The following is a 16,753-nucleotide window of genomic DNA, read 5'->3' on the forward strand; positions in this document are numbered from 1 at the left end:
TCATTAGTCATTGATGTCTCCATAGCAAACAATGAGTACCATATAAAGTAGTGTTTGAGGTAATGCCATTCCACTTGTTGGTCTCTTTAATCACTCAAATTTGCTAATAAACCATATGACAAGCCACTTAAAAGGAATGATATAATACATGCTAAGAGTTAAAAGGCTTTGCCCTCCTCTGGGTTTAACACAAGGTGGTAAGTGAATAGCTCTATGAGCTTCATTTTTTTGCGACTCTTGCCTTACAACATACAATCTTTATCATATGTCAAATACTGAGTCTATAGGTGTGGTGGCAAAATGAACCCATGGTAATGATCAAATTTGATAAGTGATCCATATAGGTATCCTAGTAAAAGACCATGGAGCCCAATGTATCCCATTAAAATAAAAAATTGTTTGCATGGTCAATTCAAACATTGAATACTATGCATCTAAAAGTGGGAATAGTAGCTTTCAATTATAGCTCATCTTTCCACATTCACCATTCTAAGATGATTTTTCATTGATGTTGGTACGGTTGTGAAGCCATCGTTGTCAAATAATGAGCAAAAAAATGATAGATACAATGGCTAGAGCAATGGTGGTTCACAATTGTGCACGATATTAGCTACCCTAGCTTTGGTTCATGTGGGGGTTGTGAGGACGTGGCATGCTATTGTAGGACACTAGGAGTATAGTTTGAATGACACTATGAGTATAGTTTGGACGTTTATGCATTCTTGATGCATGTACTCTTGGTGTGTTCTGTAAGGGTTTATTACACCATTGATGTGTAGATCTTGGAATCATGTTATCTTTGGCCATGCCACATCCTCCAGTCACACAATGGTTTCACAAAAATCTTGAGCTAGTAAGGGCCACTATCTATCGTTAGTAGTTGTGTTTGGGTTGTGTGTGCCTCACATGTTCTGTAAGTTGCTTACAAGAGTTCTTTTCGCTAGTGTATGTTTTCTGGTGTAAAATATACTTTGACCTTTAGAATTTTGAAAAAAAGAAGTCTTTTATCATTTCAAAAAGACACTTAAAGAAGACTTAGTGGAGACACATAGATTATAAGATTCTTGCTTCCTTAAAGCTAATCTTTTGAATCATTGTCATGAATTCATCTTCTCTTTCAAAGATAGAACTTCTTAATTAATTCTTTACTTGCTCAACATGTAATAGTTTTTCAAAATTCCCACACATTCATCCATTATACATGAGTGTAACACGTGTAAAGAGCTTGAGGGGCTTATGTCCACCATGTAAAAATGGAAATTGGTACTCCTATTAGTGTTTAAGAGTGGGTAAGGGGTGAAAGAGTAGGAAGGATTAAAGGTTGTAAGGGGGGGGCTGAGTCGATTGATGTCACCTTTCCTTGCAAGGAGTGATGTGTCACTCATAGGCTCGTAACACTCTTAAGTGTTTCTCAACTTGATGGTTTAAACTATGAAAACATGAGGAAGTTATGTTTCTCCTTGTCTTGTTCTAAAGTTACAATGTGAATCTTGGGTGGGGCACAAAAGCATGTGGGCATCCTTGAGGAGAAATATTCTAATAGAAGCAGGCTTGTCAAGTCGAATTCATATTAGCTTTTTTAATGTTCTATTATATTGCAAGTCTAGGGGTTGGGTCTGGATGATGCTTTACATACCTTATTCTTACATGGTTTAGCTCAAGGCATGATTCTTGAAAGGTGTTATCTTGGGCTATTTTCCCCTCTTGCCTTGTAGGTGTGGGAGGGGAGTTTGCCATTAGAACGGCTCACCACCTTGGTTGCTGTGCACTTCTCCTCGGGAGCTATGGAGTTGGGGGTTGGGTATGTTAAAAAAGAAAAACAAAAGTCAAAAATCAAGGGGAATTCCCACTCTCTCGTTAGTAGAGCGATAATGTGAGAAATGATTGAAGAGTGGGGGAGAGAGCGGTCACATGGAGCGGCGCAGGACGCAGGAATAGAGAGGCGGCGCAGGCCACGAGGTTTACATTTTGCATCCTGAATTAAAAACCTTCAAAAGATATATAAATATATTTGTGTCAACTTTTTTTTATAAGCCGTCGATCTTGATTCACGTAAGAAGTAGTACTATAAGGGGAGATTGATTGATTATCGTTCGTCGCCATCTTCATCTCTCTCTGCTGCTCTCTGTTCTCTGTTGCTACCACCCTACCATCCTCCTTTATGAACCTTTACTCTCCTTCTTCATCTACACACTTCCTCATCTTCGCTTCTCCTCCTCCTCCTCCCATTTAGCTCGCTAGCTCTTTGCTTCTTCAGCCTCCCCTCCCCCCGTCCTTCTCTCCATTGCTTCCTTTGTTTCACTACTGCTCAACTCCATTCCCCACCCTTGCCAAGCCTGCAAGAGCTCGCTCACCACGTAGAAAGAAATAACACGCACGGAGCGGCCGGGAGAGACAGATAGACGGAGAGACAGCTCGTTCACGACCTCAGTAGCACAGAAAGAAACACTTAGAGAGCGAGGAGGAGAGACAGAGAGAGAGAGACACACACACACATACAGACATGGGCTGCTTTCCAGCTCCCCGCAAGGGACGCAGCAGCAGATCGTCTCATAGCCGCTTGCCTCCCACTCTCAAGAGCATGCTGGAGAGCAAGCACGGAGGAGCTCTTGCCCCCATCAAGGACAAGAACTACGGCTTGCTCGGACCTACTCCCAGTTTCAGAGCAAGAGCTCTCCACAGTGCCTCCAGAATGGTGAAGAATCAAGCACCCAGAGCCCTGGGATCTTCTGCTCGCGGTGAGCTCCATCGCGAGCTCCATGCCGACCCCTATGCCATTTCACATTCAGCTCCCATCGCTGCTGATTACCTGGCCTCCGAGCTCGAAACAGGGAATACCACCCAGCTCTTCCCGTTGCCTCTGCCCCCCGACGACTCTTCCTCTCATGACTCGGTCGCTTCCACAGGGTCTGGTTCCTCGTCCTCCTCGGTTCCATTCTCTTCCACTGGTTCCGGCTCTTCGAAGTGTAATCCTGCTGCTGCCGTCGGTTTCGGCACCGCTGATGACGATCGACACTCGGGTGCTTTGCACCCATCATCACCTTATTATCAACCCCTGCCTCTCCCCCCGCCCCCGGACAGTGGAGCTGTTCTGAGGGAATTCTCGGTCGAGGAGCTTGCAGGGGCGTGTCAGAACTTCGCGCCCGAATTCTGGATACGAGATGGCGGTGCCGGGCCTGTATTCCGAGCCATAGTCAAGAATGTATCTGAAGAGGAGGAAACACTTGAGGTCGCAGTGACACGATTGGTGCGAGCGAGCTCACATGTAAGTTTCCTCTTATAATCCCTTTCTAGCCTCCTCGCTTTCGTGTTTCAGCCCAATGAAATGGGACTGCGAGGCTGAGTGCCCAAGAACTCTCGAGGGAAGAGTGAGGGCGAGTGTGTGTGTGTGTGTGTGTTCGCGGGCGCATCTTGATGTTCATTCTGATCTTGTTGAATTGAAAGCAGAGTCTCAGAAGATGGAGGGCGGAAGTGACCTCGCTCGCTCGGCTCTCTCACCCACATCTTTGCAGTGTCATCGGTTTCTCCGCAGAAGATGCATCCAGACCGCAAGCTAGACCATCTGATTATCGGCGGGAGCGGCTTCTAGTTTACGAGCACACTCCCAACGGAAGCCTGGACAGTCTCTTGTATGGAAGAATGGACAAGGCCCCTCTTGATTGGGCTACAAGATTGAAGATTGCCACGGGAGCTGCTCGGGGTCTGGCGTTTTTGCACGAAAGGACGCCCAGACAGGTGAGGGTGCTCGTCTTCTTGATCTTGGGGATATGACATTAATGTGTGTAGCATGCGCGCGCATATGCATTCTCTCCTAATTTTGCTGCAACATCACGACTGCATTCAGATCCTGTACAAGAGTTTCAAGACATTCAACGTTCAAGTGGATAAAGACTTCAATGCAAAGCTGTCTGATTATGGGTTTGCAAGGAGTCCGAAAGAACATCCGACTGCTAGCCCAGCTCATACTTTACCCGTGGTAAGTGGAATTTCAGGACTCCAAGATTTCCGCTCAAGCTGCTTTTCGATTGCCTTGCTTTCGCTTCCATCGTAGTAAGAAGACATCTTCATTACCTCTCTTCTTCGCTCGGCAGGATGATCCTTACTCTGCTCCTGAGACCCGCCTCTCTGATGAGCTCTCTACAAAGAGTAATGTATGGAGCTTCGGGATTGTGCTGCTCGAGTTACTCACAGGCAGGCAAAACATGGACGAGATGTTCCCCATCGATGAAAGGAACTTGGCGCAATGGGCCAAGACGTATGTGATGGTTGCAAAGAAACTGTACCTTGTAATGGATCCTGAGCTGAAAGGGCGTTATCCAACGAACAGTGCTAAGCTTTTGGCGGACCTGGCATTGCAATGTCTGTCTGAAGACCCGTTAGCACGACCGAGCATGCGAGAAATTGTGTTCATTCTGAGCTCTGTTCCAACTTCTAAAAGAACGAATCCGCCCAGCAAAACGAAAACTTACAACCTGGCAACTGTCAAAGGAAGCCCTGGCAGGTCGTCTCCTTCTCATCCTCAAAGGACCCGGTTCAGGGGCTTTCTATCAGGTGAGATCACAAAAGAAGTAGCGGGATCCATTGCGGGAAGAGGCAATGTTCCTCGCCACGTACCACAGTACGGCTTTTTCTCCGGAGAACTAGGGCAAGTTCCAAGATCTCCCATCAGTAAAGATTACATACCGCCTCCGCTAGGCCGCTCTATTTCCTACGGTGTTACAGCGGTGAGTGGCTAGCCCTGATCGTTGCCCCAATTCACGTGTTTGCGTAGCGGCGAACAAACAGTCCCACAATTGTAGGGATTGGCATCACTCGGAAGACATTTGCATGTTAAATTGTGTTGACGGTGCGAATGAAAGTCGGGAGATGCATTGGCAGAAACGGCGCTAGGCCCCTTTTATCGAGGGAGAGGATGGCTAAGACCTTAAGGCTTAAACCATTACAGATTTGCTTCCCACTTCGAGCTTGGGTGAGCCGTTTATGCTATTGTTGAGGCCGTCGCATTCGTCTCCTAATTCTTAACCACAGATCTTATAGCTTGGATGATCATGCACTCGGAGCCACGTGTAATGCTGCTGCATCCTTGTGAAGATTGGCTTTCCCCCCACCTCACTTTATCCTGTAATTTGCTGAATATAATCTTGCATTTTCATTGTTCATGGTGCTGCTAGAGCCCGAATTTGAATTGAAGGCTCTTACTTCAACTGTCACATGCATTTCATTTGTTGTACTCTGGGAAATCCGACTTTTGTACATGCGTAAATCGTTCTGCGCTGTATTAACCAGGCAATGAAAGAATGCGTCCTTTCAACTTTGACGAGTGTCTTATGGATTCATGGGATGACGATAAATGACCTGAAACTTCAACGTATGTGCTTATCGGAATGAAATACGCAATAACTCGTTCCCACAGCTGTTGTCGGCCTCTTTCAAAAGGGAAACAACGTTTTGGGTTTCTTCCCGGAACTTTTCAGTACATTCAAGAAAAGTCTTCTGCGGAGGCTCATCGTGCACATCTCGTAGCTTAGCACTCTCTCTTGAGAGCATTTATAAAAAAAAACCGAGTGGGAAGAGGAAGGCAAAAGCAAACATTCAATTACCCTCGACTACTCATTCGACCAAACGAGGGAGCATTGATGCTCCATAGCACCAAATAGAGTAAGGGTAGACAAAAGTAAGGCAAGTTTAAGGGTCTTTAATTGAGGCAGAGAATACCATGCACCATTTTTTTTGGGGGGTTGTGTGTGTGTGTGTGAGAGAGAGAGAGAGAGACTCTCCCATTTCCACTTTAATCAAGTTTCAAGTCTTTGAGAAAGCAATGCCCATTTCAAAACAAGGTGAATGATATGTTTATCATTCACTAGGCCTATCTGTGTGTGGGTGAAGTGCTTGGAGAGCATAAAATTAGAGGCCACACACAGTGAAAAGGAAGAAGAAGATTAAGAGTGCATAAAAAGGAGTAAATAAGAATGGCCCAAAAGTCATACAGGGACTCCAAATCATGGACCACAAATTAACATCTAAGAGAGCATAAATAATAGGGGTGCTATGAGAGAAAAAGTTCCATTAGCATGAGAGGGGGGAAGGGGAGGACTAAATGGGAGGGAAGGATAATTTGGCACGTGTCCTATCTGGACGTTTCTTCATCGCCTTCCTATAGGGTATAAGATCTGTAGCCCCCATCCTCACCACTTGTGTCTTCACCGCACTTTGCTTCCCCCATCCTCACCAGATCTGTCCTCTATGTATCCTTTGGAAGCCTCACCTTAATCTTAATAGAGGAACTCTAGGAGATTGCTTTGGGGTTTTGCGTGCAGGTATGATGTGGGGGGAAGCACTCAAGCTTCCTGAGGGCTATTGCACGAGGCGGTGGGTTGGAATTTTGATGCCGCAAGGACTTCCGCAGTGAAACGGCAGAGATGAAGTTGGAGTTTGAAGTTGAGGTAGGCAGCAAGGGATGAAGGGGAGGAGGCCGAAGGGAGCGAGGTAGGCAATGAAGGGGAGGCAATGAGGGATGAAGGGGAGGAGATTGAAGGCATGAGGGTACTACACAAGGTCTATCGATTCACTGCCATTTTGCACTCAACCAATGTACGCTATCTATTTTGTAGAATTCAAGGAGTGTAGTATCTGATGATACGCTAGGGGAGGAGGTCAAAGGTAGCAGGCGAGAGCACACAGAGATAGAGGAGGGGATGGGAGAGATGCACCAGTGAGACAGAGCACACAGAGACGGAGGATGGGCAAGGTGGAGGGGGAGGGGAGGGTTCATTACATTGAATAGATTAGCTTATGGCTTAATTAAATTAATTAAGTTAGGCTAATGAACTATGAGCACTTAATTTTTTCCACTGAATCTTGCAAATTCTTGGAATTTTGCATATCAAATGCAATTTTTGAATGCACAAGTAATTAGAACACAAAATTACAAACCTAGTGGAACAAATCGCTTGGAAATCCGAAGCTAGAATGTGTAGATAACTTTTTAAATTTAGGAAACCCATTAGGAGAGAGCATAAAAATAATAATGATTTTATTTTTCCCATCTCAAAACCACAACCTTCACTAAGGCCTAACCATGGCAGGCCAAAAAACCGAGTGGGAAGAGAAAGAAAGGCAAGAGCAAAGGAAAATTACTCATGAAGATGGGGGTACCCTCGATTCCTCCTTCAACCAAACAAGAGAGCATTGATGCTCCCTAGCACCAAATAGAGTAAGGCTAGACAAAAAGTAAGGCAAGTTTAGGGGTCTCTAATTGAGGGAGAGGAATACAATGCACCTTTTGTGTGTGTGTGTGTGTGTGTGTGTGTGTGTGAGGGGGAGAGAGAGAGAGAAAGAGAGAGAGACTCTCCCATGCACAATTTCCACTTTAATCAACTTTCACGTCTTTGCAAAACCAATGCCCATTTGAGCATGGTACGTGTATATATGAGTGATGGAGGTATGTTTGCCTATGCATGGCTCCTATTAGGATGAATACGTAGACAATAGTGTAGCTCGCCAAGTTAAGGAAAACTCATTCTATGCGCCCCTTCTAAATAAGCATATTTACAAGGAACATGCATCTGCTTTCATAAATTATAACTAGGATGCATGTATTAGGTCATATAGAGCTTTTGGTGTGGCATTTCATTCTTTTAGTGGGTGGGAAGCTACAAGGATGTTCGGAGGAGTTGCACTCCTAGAGTACTATGTGGAGAAATTTCATTTGGATGCTAAGATGATGAATATGCATGTATGATCTTCTATAATCATCAATAAAGACGACTTAGTAAAGCGAACCATTGATGCTTTTTGACACAAAACCTCGAAAATCACATGAAGCTTCAAAATTCTATATCTCAAGCTCAACGAGCTTTAAAGGACACTTGTAGTAAGCTACCTCCACATTGCATGCATCAAAATTGCTTTCTTTTGCCATCATATACTCTTTATTTTTCTCCATTTGCAACTTTTACACATAATTATTTCAATATTCCTATTGTGATGAAGAAACTTGGACATGTAATGATGGAAAAAGAATGGGGATATAGTAAAAACCACAACTCCTCATAAATTATCTTATGGATCTATTCTTTAGTGAGCATGATTGGCTCTTTGTTAGTTTAGGCATAGTCACCACGTGTGCTTCGAGAAGAGCTCAAAATGTAATTGCAATAGAGAAAGATGAAGCTTGCTACGATTACATAAAGAAGAGATGAAGTTTAATGTGATAACTTTAAAATGAGATGAAGTTTAATGCAATTACATAAAGAAGAGAGTGACTACCCTTGATCACTTGCCAGATGAGCACCAAGAGTTCATCCTGTAGTAGAGAAAGATGACGTTTATTGTGATCACGTAAATAATAGAGTGAGTACCCTTGGTTACTTGTTAGGTGAGCACCAAGAGCCTGGACTGAAAGTGTTTGCCATGGACTTAACACCACTTGGCTCATATGAGCCACAACCTCTAGAGATATTCAACCCCCCCCCCCACACACACACACATGCACACACGTGTGCACGTACATGCACATGCGTGCACACACACACAACTCCAATACTACCACAACCAAGTTGTAGCTTGGTTGATGCCTATCATTGACTGAGCAAATGCTTGATTGATGAAAGCATCAACCAAGTTAAAGCCCTATTCCACTAGCAAGCCCAACAATAGTAAGACCAATTAACAGGGAACTAATACGGCCAAGCAATAGCTTGAGCAATAATATCATCGACCAACTATTGCTTGATCATCTAGCATCTAGCCACTAAATACTTGGTCGATGATATCATCGACCTAGCAGTCATTGATTGAGTGCTGAATTGATGATATCCTTGGCCCAATGCTCGCTCAACTGGTGATATCGTCAACCCAACAATCAGTAGGTCAATGATAACCAAGCACTTGTTGGGTTAATGATATCGTTGATTGGGTTGTAACACAGCATGGGATTGAGTTTTAATAAATAGTCTACATGAGAGGATTCACATAAAGTGCAAACATTGTGTGAGATGGAGTTGCTACCTTGATGTTCGTGACTTCTATTCATCCACTCAAGGAAATGTCACCCCCTTTGTGGAAATAGTCTTGTTTGTGCAGAGGAAACTCGCTATAGGAGGGCAATAAAAAGAGCTTCTTGCATGAAATTTGATGCAAAGGTTACAAAGAAGCACAAGTCTCTTGATATAGAGGTTGCATGGAAAGGATCTAAAAAAGGTTTAATTTAGAGAAATAAACATGTCTTTGTGACACTACCTTAATTCTATTTGAGTGACATATAATAGGATTACAACCATTGTTTTATTAATAAAAAGAGTTTTATAAATTGATTCAAACCTTTATTTCATAAACATGCCATGATTTGTATTACTAAATTTAATATGGCATTAACAAAACTAAAATTTTATAGATTTTCACAAGAAATTTTATAATGCCATCTCAAAAATATATCAAAGAAGCAACAAGGATGAAAAAAATGAAGTCCACATGAAGTTAAATTAAAGACTACTTGGAGACTTCCCGAACTCTTGAACTCCTTTTCCATGTAATGAAAATGACTTGTAGGGTACCATATCAAGTGGATCCTGACTCTAAAAATTACCCTAACCTAAACCATTTCTTCCATTGATGAAGCATATTACTTTGACCATGCATTACTGCATGGTACTATTCATCTCTCTCTTTTGGAGCTCAACATGATCCTAATTCTAAAAATTATCCTACCATCTCTTCCATTCATGAACATATTCCTTTGACCGTGCATTATTGCATGGTACTATTCATCTCACTCTTTTGGAGCTCAACAGGATCAACATGGCAAGTTTGTTTGACACTATCTCTATCTCAATTTCTATTTCCCATAGTTCTGGTGGCCCTTCCTTTACTATTGTGGATAGATCTTATTCAAGTGTTAGAAGCTCTTTTGCAACCTTGGATGTCTCTCCCACTCTTGCAATAGAGACTGATTATGGACATAGAAGCCCAAGTACTCATTTATGTGCCCAAGATCTCCCAAACCAATTGAATGAATCAATTGATGTCATTTCTTCAAAGACTAAACCTCAAAATACAAGAGGTTTCCAATGAGTTGTCAAGTATGTGTTCCTTGCATAATCATGTGCAAAGGGTCTCTTTCTTTAAATTTTGAAAGTTACCAATTCTTTCTCAGAACAAATTTTTGAATTAGAAGGTTTTTGAATGTTTGGGTTGCCATAAGTTGTAAAGAGAAATTCAATTTAATCTATAGAGGAAAGACTTATGGGAAGACTAATGAATGTGGACCTCAAGAAATCTAGCTACATAATAGGAAGAACTCTCACATTACTAGATACTCAGCATATCAAAGAGACTTGCAACACACTTTGTTGTACCCAAATGTGACTTTTTACTTATGCGGTTGCAAAGTTGAGAATGTTATGCCAAAATTATGTTCAAACAAGTAAAGATGACCAAAACTTTTTTTTTAGCATGGTCAGTGAGACCAAGGGGAATGAGGTTGTCTTACACTCAAGAATAGATAGTTAAAGCATATGGAGATGTCTGTTACCATTTGAAAGAACCCATATATATTCAATGTTTCATAATAGCGAATGCGGCTACTCACCACAAGTGTCAAGCTTTCTCTCAAACTATTTAACTCTAGAAGTGTCAAGTTACCAATATCACCAAATGAAACCATCTTGCATAGACTATTACCATTTGAAAGAACCTAGATTCTCAATGCTTTATAATAGGGGAATGCAGCTGCTCATAAGTGTCAAGCTTTCAAGATTCCTTTCCAACTACCAAACTTTAGAACTATCAAGTTACCAATCCAAATGTTACCACCTTCTTCATCTATGCATGGATTACATCACAACCAAGTTCTAGGATTCAGGCTTTCATGGTTCCTCTCAAGAAACCTTTCTCCACAATTTCAAGCTATCAACCTCACAAAGTGATACCATCTTGTTGGGTTATACATTGGATATCTCCCACCAAGCCATTCTAGAGCTAAACCTTGCAAAAAGAAGATGTTCTACTTTAAGTTTTAGTTCCTTACAGATCATCCTTCAACATCTCTTCTTTAGAGCATTTCCAAGACCTCAAAATTGACTTGTGGGTGTCTTACACTTGTCATTTTTGTTGCTTGTAGTTCATGATTCAATATATCTTCATTGGAGCATCATCAAGTTGTCAAAAATCAATTTCTAGGCTTGTTTTACCATCAAGAGCATGTTGTAAGGATTTGGAGATATTGTATCATCATTTAGAAGAACCCACATCTCCAATGCATCATAATAGGGGGATTTGGTTGCCCAAAAGTCTCAAGCTTTAAATATTCTTCTCAAGCAACCTTTGTCCACTCAGTAATACTCACGCATTCATTAAGGAATTCAACAATCACACTCTCTAGCATGAATTTAATCCCAAACCTCTCTCTCTCTCTCTCTCTCTCTCTCTCTCTGCTAGTTGATCGGCCCTTTGCACCAGAGTTGCTGTTCTAACTTGAGTCAACGGATTCTTAACATTGCAGATAGTTTCCAACCCAACCATCTCCAACCAACTTTGATCCAACTCGACTGCCCAAGGTTTTTCCTTGCTTGATTGCTCAATTCTAGGGGTTTTTGCTTTCCAATAGTTCGGTCTAGGCACTATGGGTATAGTAAGAAGATGAAGTAGTCTCTATAGTAAAAGATCTAGTAGTTCACCATGAAGTATAAACAACCAAGAAACAAGTCATTGTGGAGGTTGATACAATGGCAAATAAAACTGATATCCAGGAAGAGATTAAGGAATACAAAGCCAAATGTGACAATGCACTGAAGATCAAAGTAGGAGGACTACTTGAAGGTTGGTACAAAGAGGAGGATTCTTTTAGTGAAGCTTTAGCACATGTCAAAGTAGCCATGCTTAGCCTTGAATGAACAATTTATGATGATGATAATGATAATGATAATGATGATGGAGCAACTAATATCTGACACTCCAAAGGACATGCTATCATTATGATCAAATCATGAGATTTATGAATAAAAGTTCTCCACTAGTCTTACAAGCTAAAAGGGACTAGGGTATGGATAGCTAAGGAACTCACATGAGCTCAATTGAAGAACAAGGCAACAATATTAGCCAAAGTCAACACTATAAGAAAAGATGTAAAATGCGTAGTATACCAAGAAGGCAAAGAAAAAGTCAAAAGAGTATAAATCCAAACCAAAAGAATCTCAGCCTTAAATTTATGGATGGTCAATCATGTTTTTCAGAATATTATGTAGTTAATCTAAATAACTGGAGCAACTTTTTTGCACTCCTTAGGAGTTGCTATGCGCCCTTCTAAGCAAAATATGGTTTTCCCCTACACCATAGACATGTTGTCTCCCATGGACATAAATAGACTCTCTCTCTCTCTCTCTCTCTCTCTCTCTCTCTCTCTCTCTCTTTGTGCGTGCGCACACGTGTGCATGCATGTGTGTGGGGGTGTGTGTGCATGTGTGCATCTCTCTCTCTCTCTCTCTCTCTCTCTCACACACACACACACACACATTTATGCACCATAGCACTTAATAGAAGAAGAAGGAACAAGAGCTATTGTATGAGTTTTACACTATATGTGTGAGTTGTATTTACACTTACAATAAGGAAGGAAGGAGGAGATTCGATCACAATATTTTGCATAAAATATCTCTCATGTCATTGTTCTTCCTTCCAAACTTTAGGAGAATGATCTAATTGAATGAGTATCATTCCTACAACAACTTGACTAACTAAAGATCTAGATAGATAAATTTCATGGCTTATTTTAAAGTAGGAATGACGAAAATAATATGTAGGTGGTAATGGATGTCTCTTTCCCCTAATCCTTGGAGCTAATTCTCTATTATTCCCACCTTTCCTAATATCAAGACATTCCACCACTTTTCAACATGTTCCACATTTCTATCCATTGAGGTTAGTGGCTCTTAATCTCTAGTTTACAATAAAGCATCCATGTTCTTAAAATGAGCAATGCATGCTCCATTTCCCTCCCATCTTTCATTTGAATGTCAAACCCTCATATCCTTTTTCCCACTAGCCTAGATGGAGGGAATTTTATTTGCTTTCCACTTAAGATAATTCAAGAGATCCAGCCACAAATCACCCTTCTTACTTGTAAGGTCTCACCTTCCCACATCTCTCAAGAGTTTTGGAGATAATGGCTCCTCCTCCTCCTAGGGTGATATATAGTATTGGGCACTTTAGTCCAATAGATGAAATTGAGGCCATTAGGGACTTATACTTATCAATGTGCATATAGACCCTCCTCATATTGCACTAGCAATTTTAGAAATGTAAGCAGAAATGTACATATATAGAAGGGCACAATTGTAGGATCTACCATTCCGAATGTTCCCCTAGTGGATACATGATAGCTACTACATATTAGTATTGCAAAAAGTCCTTTGCCTTTGTGGAATGACACCCGTGTAAAACAATGGATATTGCCTAAATCATGGACCAAACTTGGTGCTAGCCCCCCATGATGGCAACATGTGGCTAGACATTGGCTTGTGGATTAATGATGATGTTGGAAACTATCTTGGCTTTTATGCTCAAGTAACATGGAACTATCTTGATATTTCTTATGTTGGTAATAACTACTCAGGGCTCGACACTCTCTTGAACCCATCCTACTTTGGTTTCTACACCCTAAATAATTCTAGGACTCACTGAGGCTATGAACATGTGGCACAATCTCTTGAAGGTGTGCTGAAGTCAAACCACCAAATGGACAGAGACCCACGTGCAAATCAAAAGGTACAACTACAAATCAATACACTTTGGAATTGTAGATCTAGATATAGCCCAAGTGGTCGAGAAATCAGAAGAGGACTAACACCAGGAAGCAAGGACCTGTTCCAACCTTATGTCTTGCCAAATCCAACCAATGAACCAAGCGTCTCGGTAGCTCTCCTGCTTCATCCACTACATCTATTTGTCTAGTGCCAAAAGAATTCCTTCCAACCATCAAAATAATTTAGTAGCCATACATCAGTGTCCCACTCTCAGTATGGCCCCTCAACTTCAAAGAATAGCTTATTCATGCTAATCCTTGATCACCATGAGCACACAGGGAGATGAGCTGAGGAAAAATGTGGCCCCTAGTCCAACATGCCAACTTGCATATTGAGTAACCAAGGGCCACGTTACCAGGTCCAAGTTACCAAGGTGCCATCAACCCAATGCATCAGGAAATAAGGGAGCTCATTTTGGGGCCCTAAGAGAAATTCACAATTTCTTCATTTTTATTTCCTCTAAAACACTAAAATACGACATAACTCCACTAACGCACGGTGCAAAATTCGGTACTTCTGGCATCATCGGCGCATCCGGTCAACCTATCAAATCGCTTTCTGTAGTGCACTTTTTTTATGGGGCCTTTTTGACCTTTTTTGGGCCTCCGGCTACCTGTTTTCAGTGTTTCAAATGTCGTTCCGAGGGTTTTGGCCCACTTCAAACATGTCGGTGATGTCAGAAGTACCAAATTATGCACCATGCATTAGATATAATTAGTAGCTCAAGTATCCTCATTGAATGCAAACTTGACAATATTTCTTTTTTCTTCCTTTTTTGTATTTTTTCAACATTACATTGGCCCTCATTTGATTGGTGGAGGGCTATTTTCCTTCTAGGCTAAAAGGCCCCAAAATGAGTTTCCTTTTTTCCTAATGAACCAAGCAAAATGAAACCGAGTGATGAGGACAGGTAGCAGGGAGCCATGCAGGTGGCACAACCACTATTAGTAGTTTTGACAAGTCCCCAAATGAGTCTTGGAAGTTGGTTCCCAAACCAACTCATCGAGTAGAGTCCTAAAACTATTTAACTATGAAATCCAAAGTAGGATGGGTTTGATGAGTGTTTAGCTCCGAGTAGTGTCGAAACTTAGACTTGGTCAAGCTGTATAAGTGCTCTAGAGATAGACTTGTTCCTTAAGCCAAGGTGATTGTTTGTGAGGTTTGTGCACCAACGCCCACCCTTACGGCTGGTTGCAAGGAGCTTCGAGTCCCTTTCTTTGTGATAATACAAGTACTTGATTAGAATACTTGGCTTGCATAGTTGGTTTCCTTCGTAATACTTGTATTAACTCACTCACGCTCAATCACCAATCTTCATATAGTGCTCTCCATGCCTACACAACCCTGTGATAGTATGACACTCATTCTCTACATCCAAGAACCTAGTAGGGCATTGCATCCAAGCATACCCTAAAGTGCAAGAGAGGGCATGTTCCACACCAAGCACTGTGTCCACATAGAGTAGTACACTGGTCAACCAAGGGGTGAGAGAAAAAGGCTTTCAACAATCACTCATTAGGCTACATATGAGTACTAATTTAATAGATTACATAGGATCCAACAAACATGCTAAAGATACATGGTACCAATTGAACATTGTGCTCAAATCTAAAGTAAAGAATCAAGGAATATACCTCTAAATTGAGTTTTATGGGCTTCAAATGGACTGAATCAATGAGTGATTTTGAACAAGTAAAAAGCATTATGACTCAATTCTAAGGGGTGGATGAAAATGTAGAAGAAAAGTATGTACTTGCAATTCTCAATTTTTAAAAAAGCAATAATACTAGGCATGCATTAGATGGAAAAAATGAAGTTTGTAAAGCTAGTACAAGTAATCCTCAATGGACTTGGAGAAGATTTTGAGAACTATCACTGTGGTTATTGTCAAGTCAAGGAAGCTGCGTGAAGCTCTATATTTGAGTCATGTGCATTTGGCTGCATTGCATAGTCTACCTACTTGTTCTTTTTAGTTGTCTTGTTTCTTTGTGTTATGTCGGTCTTGTTAATATCTTGATAGCTTTCTATCTTTCTTGTTTGTATGCGTTGACTATGTTTGAACATGCATTGCTTGTCTAATTGTATTTGGCCCGTGACTTGTATGTTGTTTTTTATTCACATGCTTCTCTATGCTACACTAGTTCTTTCTTAGGTCGTTGATCTTATCATTGTATTCTATATGATATGCTATCTACTTCTAGTTGATAGAGTAGTCTCTGCTAATGTATTTGTAATTTTGTCACACGTCCTTGCTAAAGTCATTGTAGATAGTTTGTTGCAATATTTGTCTAATAAGGTAGCTATTATGATGGTGGGAAAGGAAGAGGAAGAGAGGGATCCTAGATGGTGAAAAAGAAGAATGACTGATTTGCTCAAAATCCTTCACAAACCTCGATAAAACCTTCATTCAAACTCTCTCAAGAAAGCATTAAATACTCAATATCTCCACAAACACTATGCCTAAATATAAGACATGCTCTATTACCATGTCAAACCATGAGTATTGTGGACCTATGATGTGCCTGAATGATCTAAGGTGGATGAATCCTAAGTGCTCACATGACGAACAACTAGACTAAATAAGCATAGACTCAATCATGTTAGAAGATCAAGACTTGAGAGCTATTGCATGAAAGAGACTTGAGAGCTTCCATATGTTACCCAAATTTCTCAACCAGCCTTGCAGTGTGAAGACCAAATTCTCCATTCCAACTACCACATTCCTCCAACTCTCACATTTTTCTTTTCCTTCTCTCTTATCTGAGTGCTATTTTATATCGTTCTTTCTTGAACTCTATTTTTGAATCTCTTCATTTCTTTTGAATTGGAATCCTTTTTCTCTATCCTTCCTATCATGGGATGGAAATTCACATCAAACTCTCATCAATTCCATTATCTACATGTATTTCCCTTCCATCTCATTTTCATTCTTTCAAAAAAATTGAGATTTTTGA

General features: G+C 41.2%; 1 protein-coding gene across 1 annotated transcript; it reads left to right on the forward strand.

Annotated features, from left to right (window-relative positions):
- Nucleotides 1-2,109: 2,109 nt before the first annotated feature.
- On the forward strand, nt 2,110-5,225 carry LOC147891528 (receptor-like cytoplasmic kinase 176). The gene is made up of 4 exons (XM_087388679.1): nt 2,110-3,265; nt 3,448-3,735; nt 3,845-3,976; nt 4,092-5,225. The coding sequence occupies exons 1-4, from the start codon at nt 2,504-2,506 to the stop codon at nt 4,734-4,736; spliced, it is 1,827 nt and encodes a 608-aa protein (XP_087244805.1). The 5' UTR covers nt 2,110-2,503; the 3' UTR covers nt 4,737-5,225.
- The last annotated feature ends 11,528 nt before the right edge of the window (nt 5,226-16,753 follow it).

Source organism: Dipteris shenzhenensis, chromosome 17 (genome assembly GCF_047967505.1).
Source record: "Dipteris shenzhenensis isolate YYH24624 ecotype China chromosome 17, Dip_SZ_1.0, whole genome shotgun sequence".
In the NCBI taxonomy this organism is placed as follows: Eukaryota; Viridiplantae; Streptophyta; class Polypodiopsida; order Gleicheniales; family Dipteridaceae; genus Dipteris; species Dipteris shenzhenensis.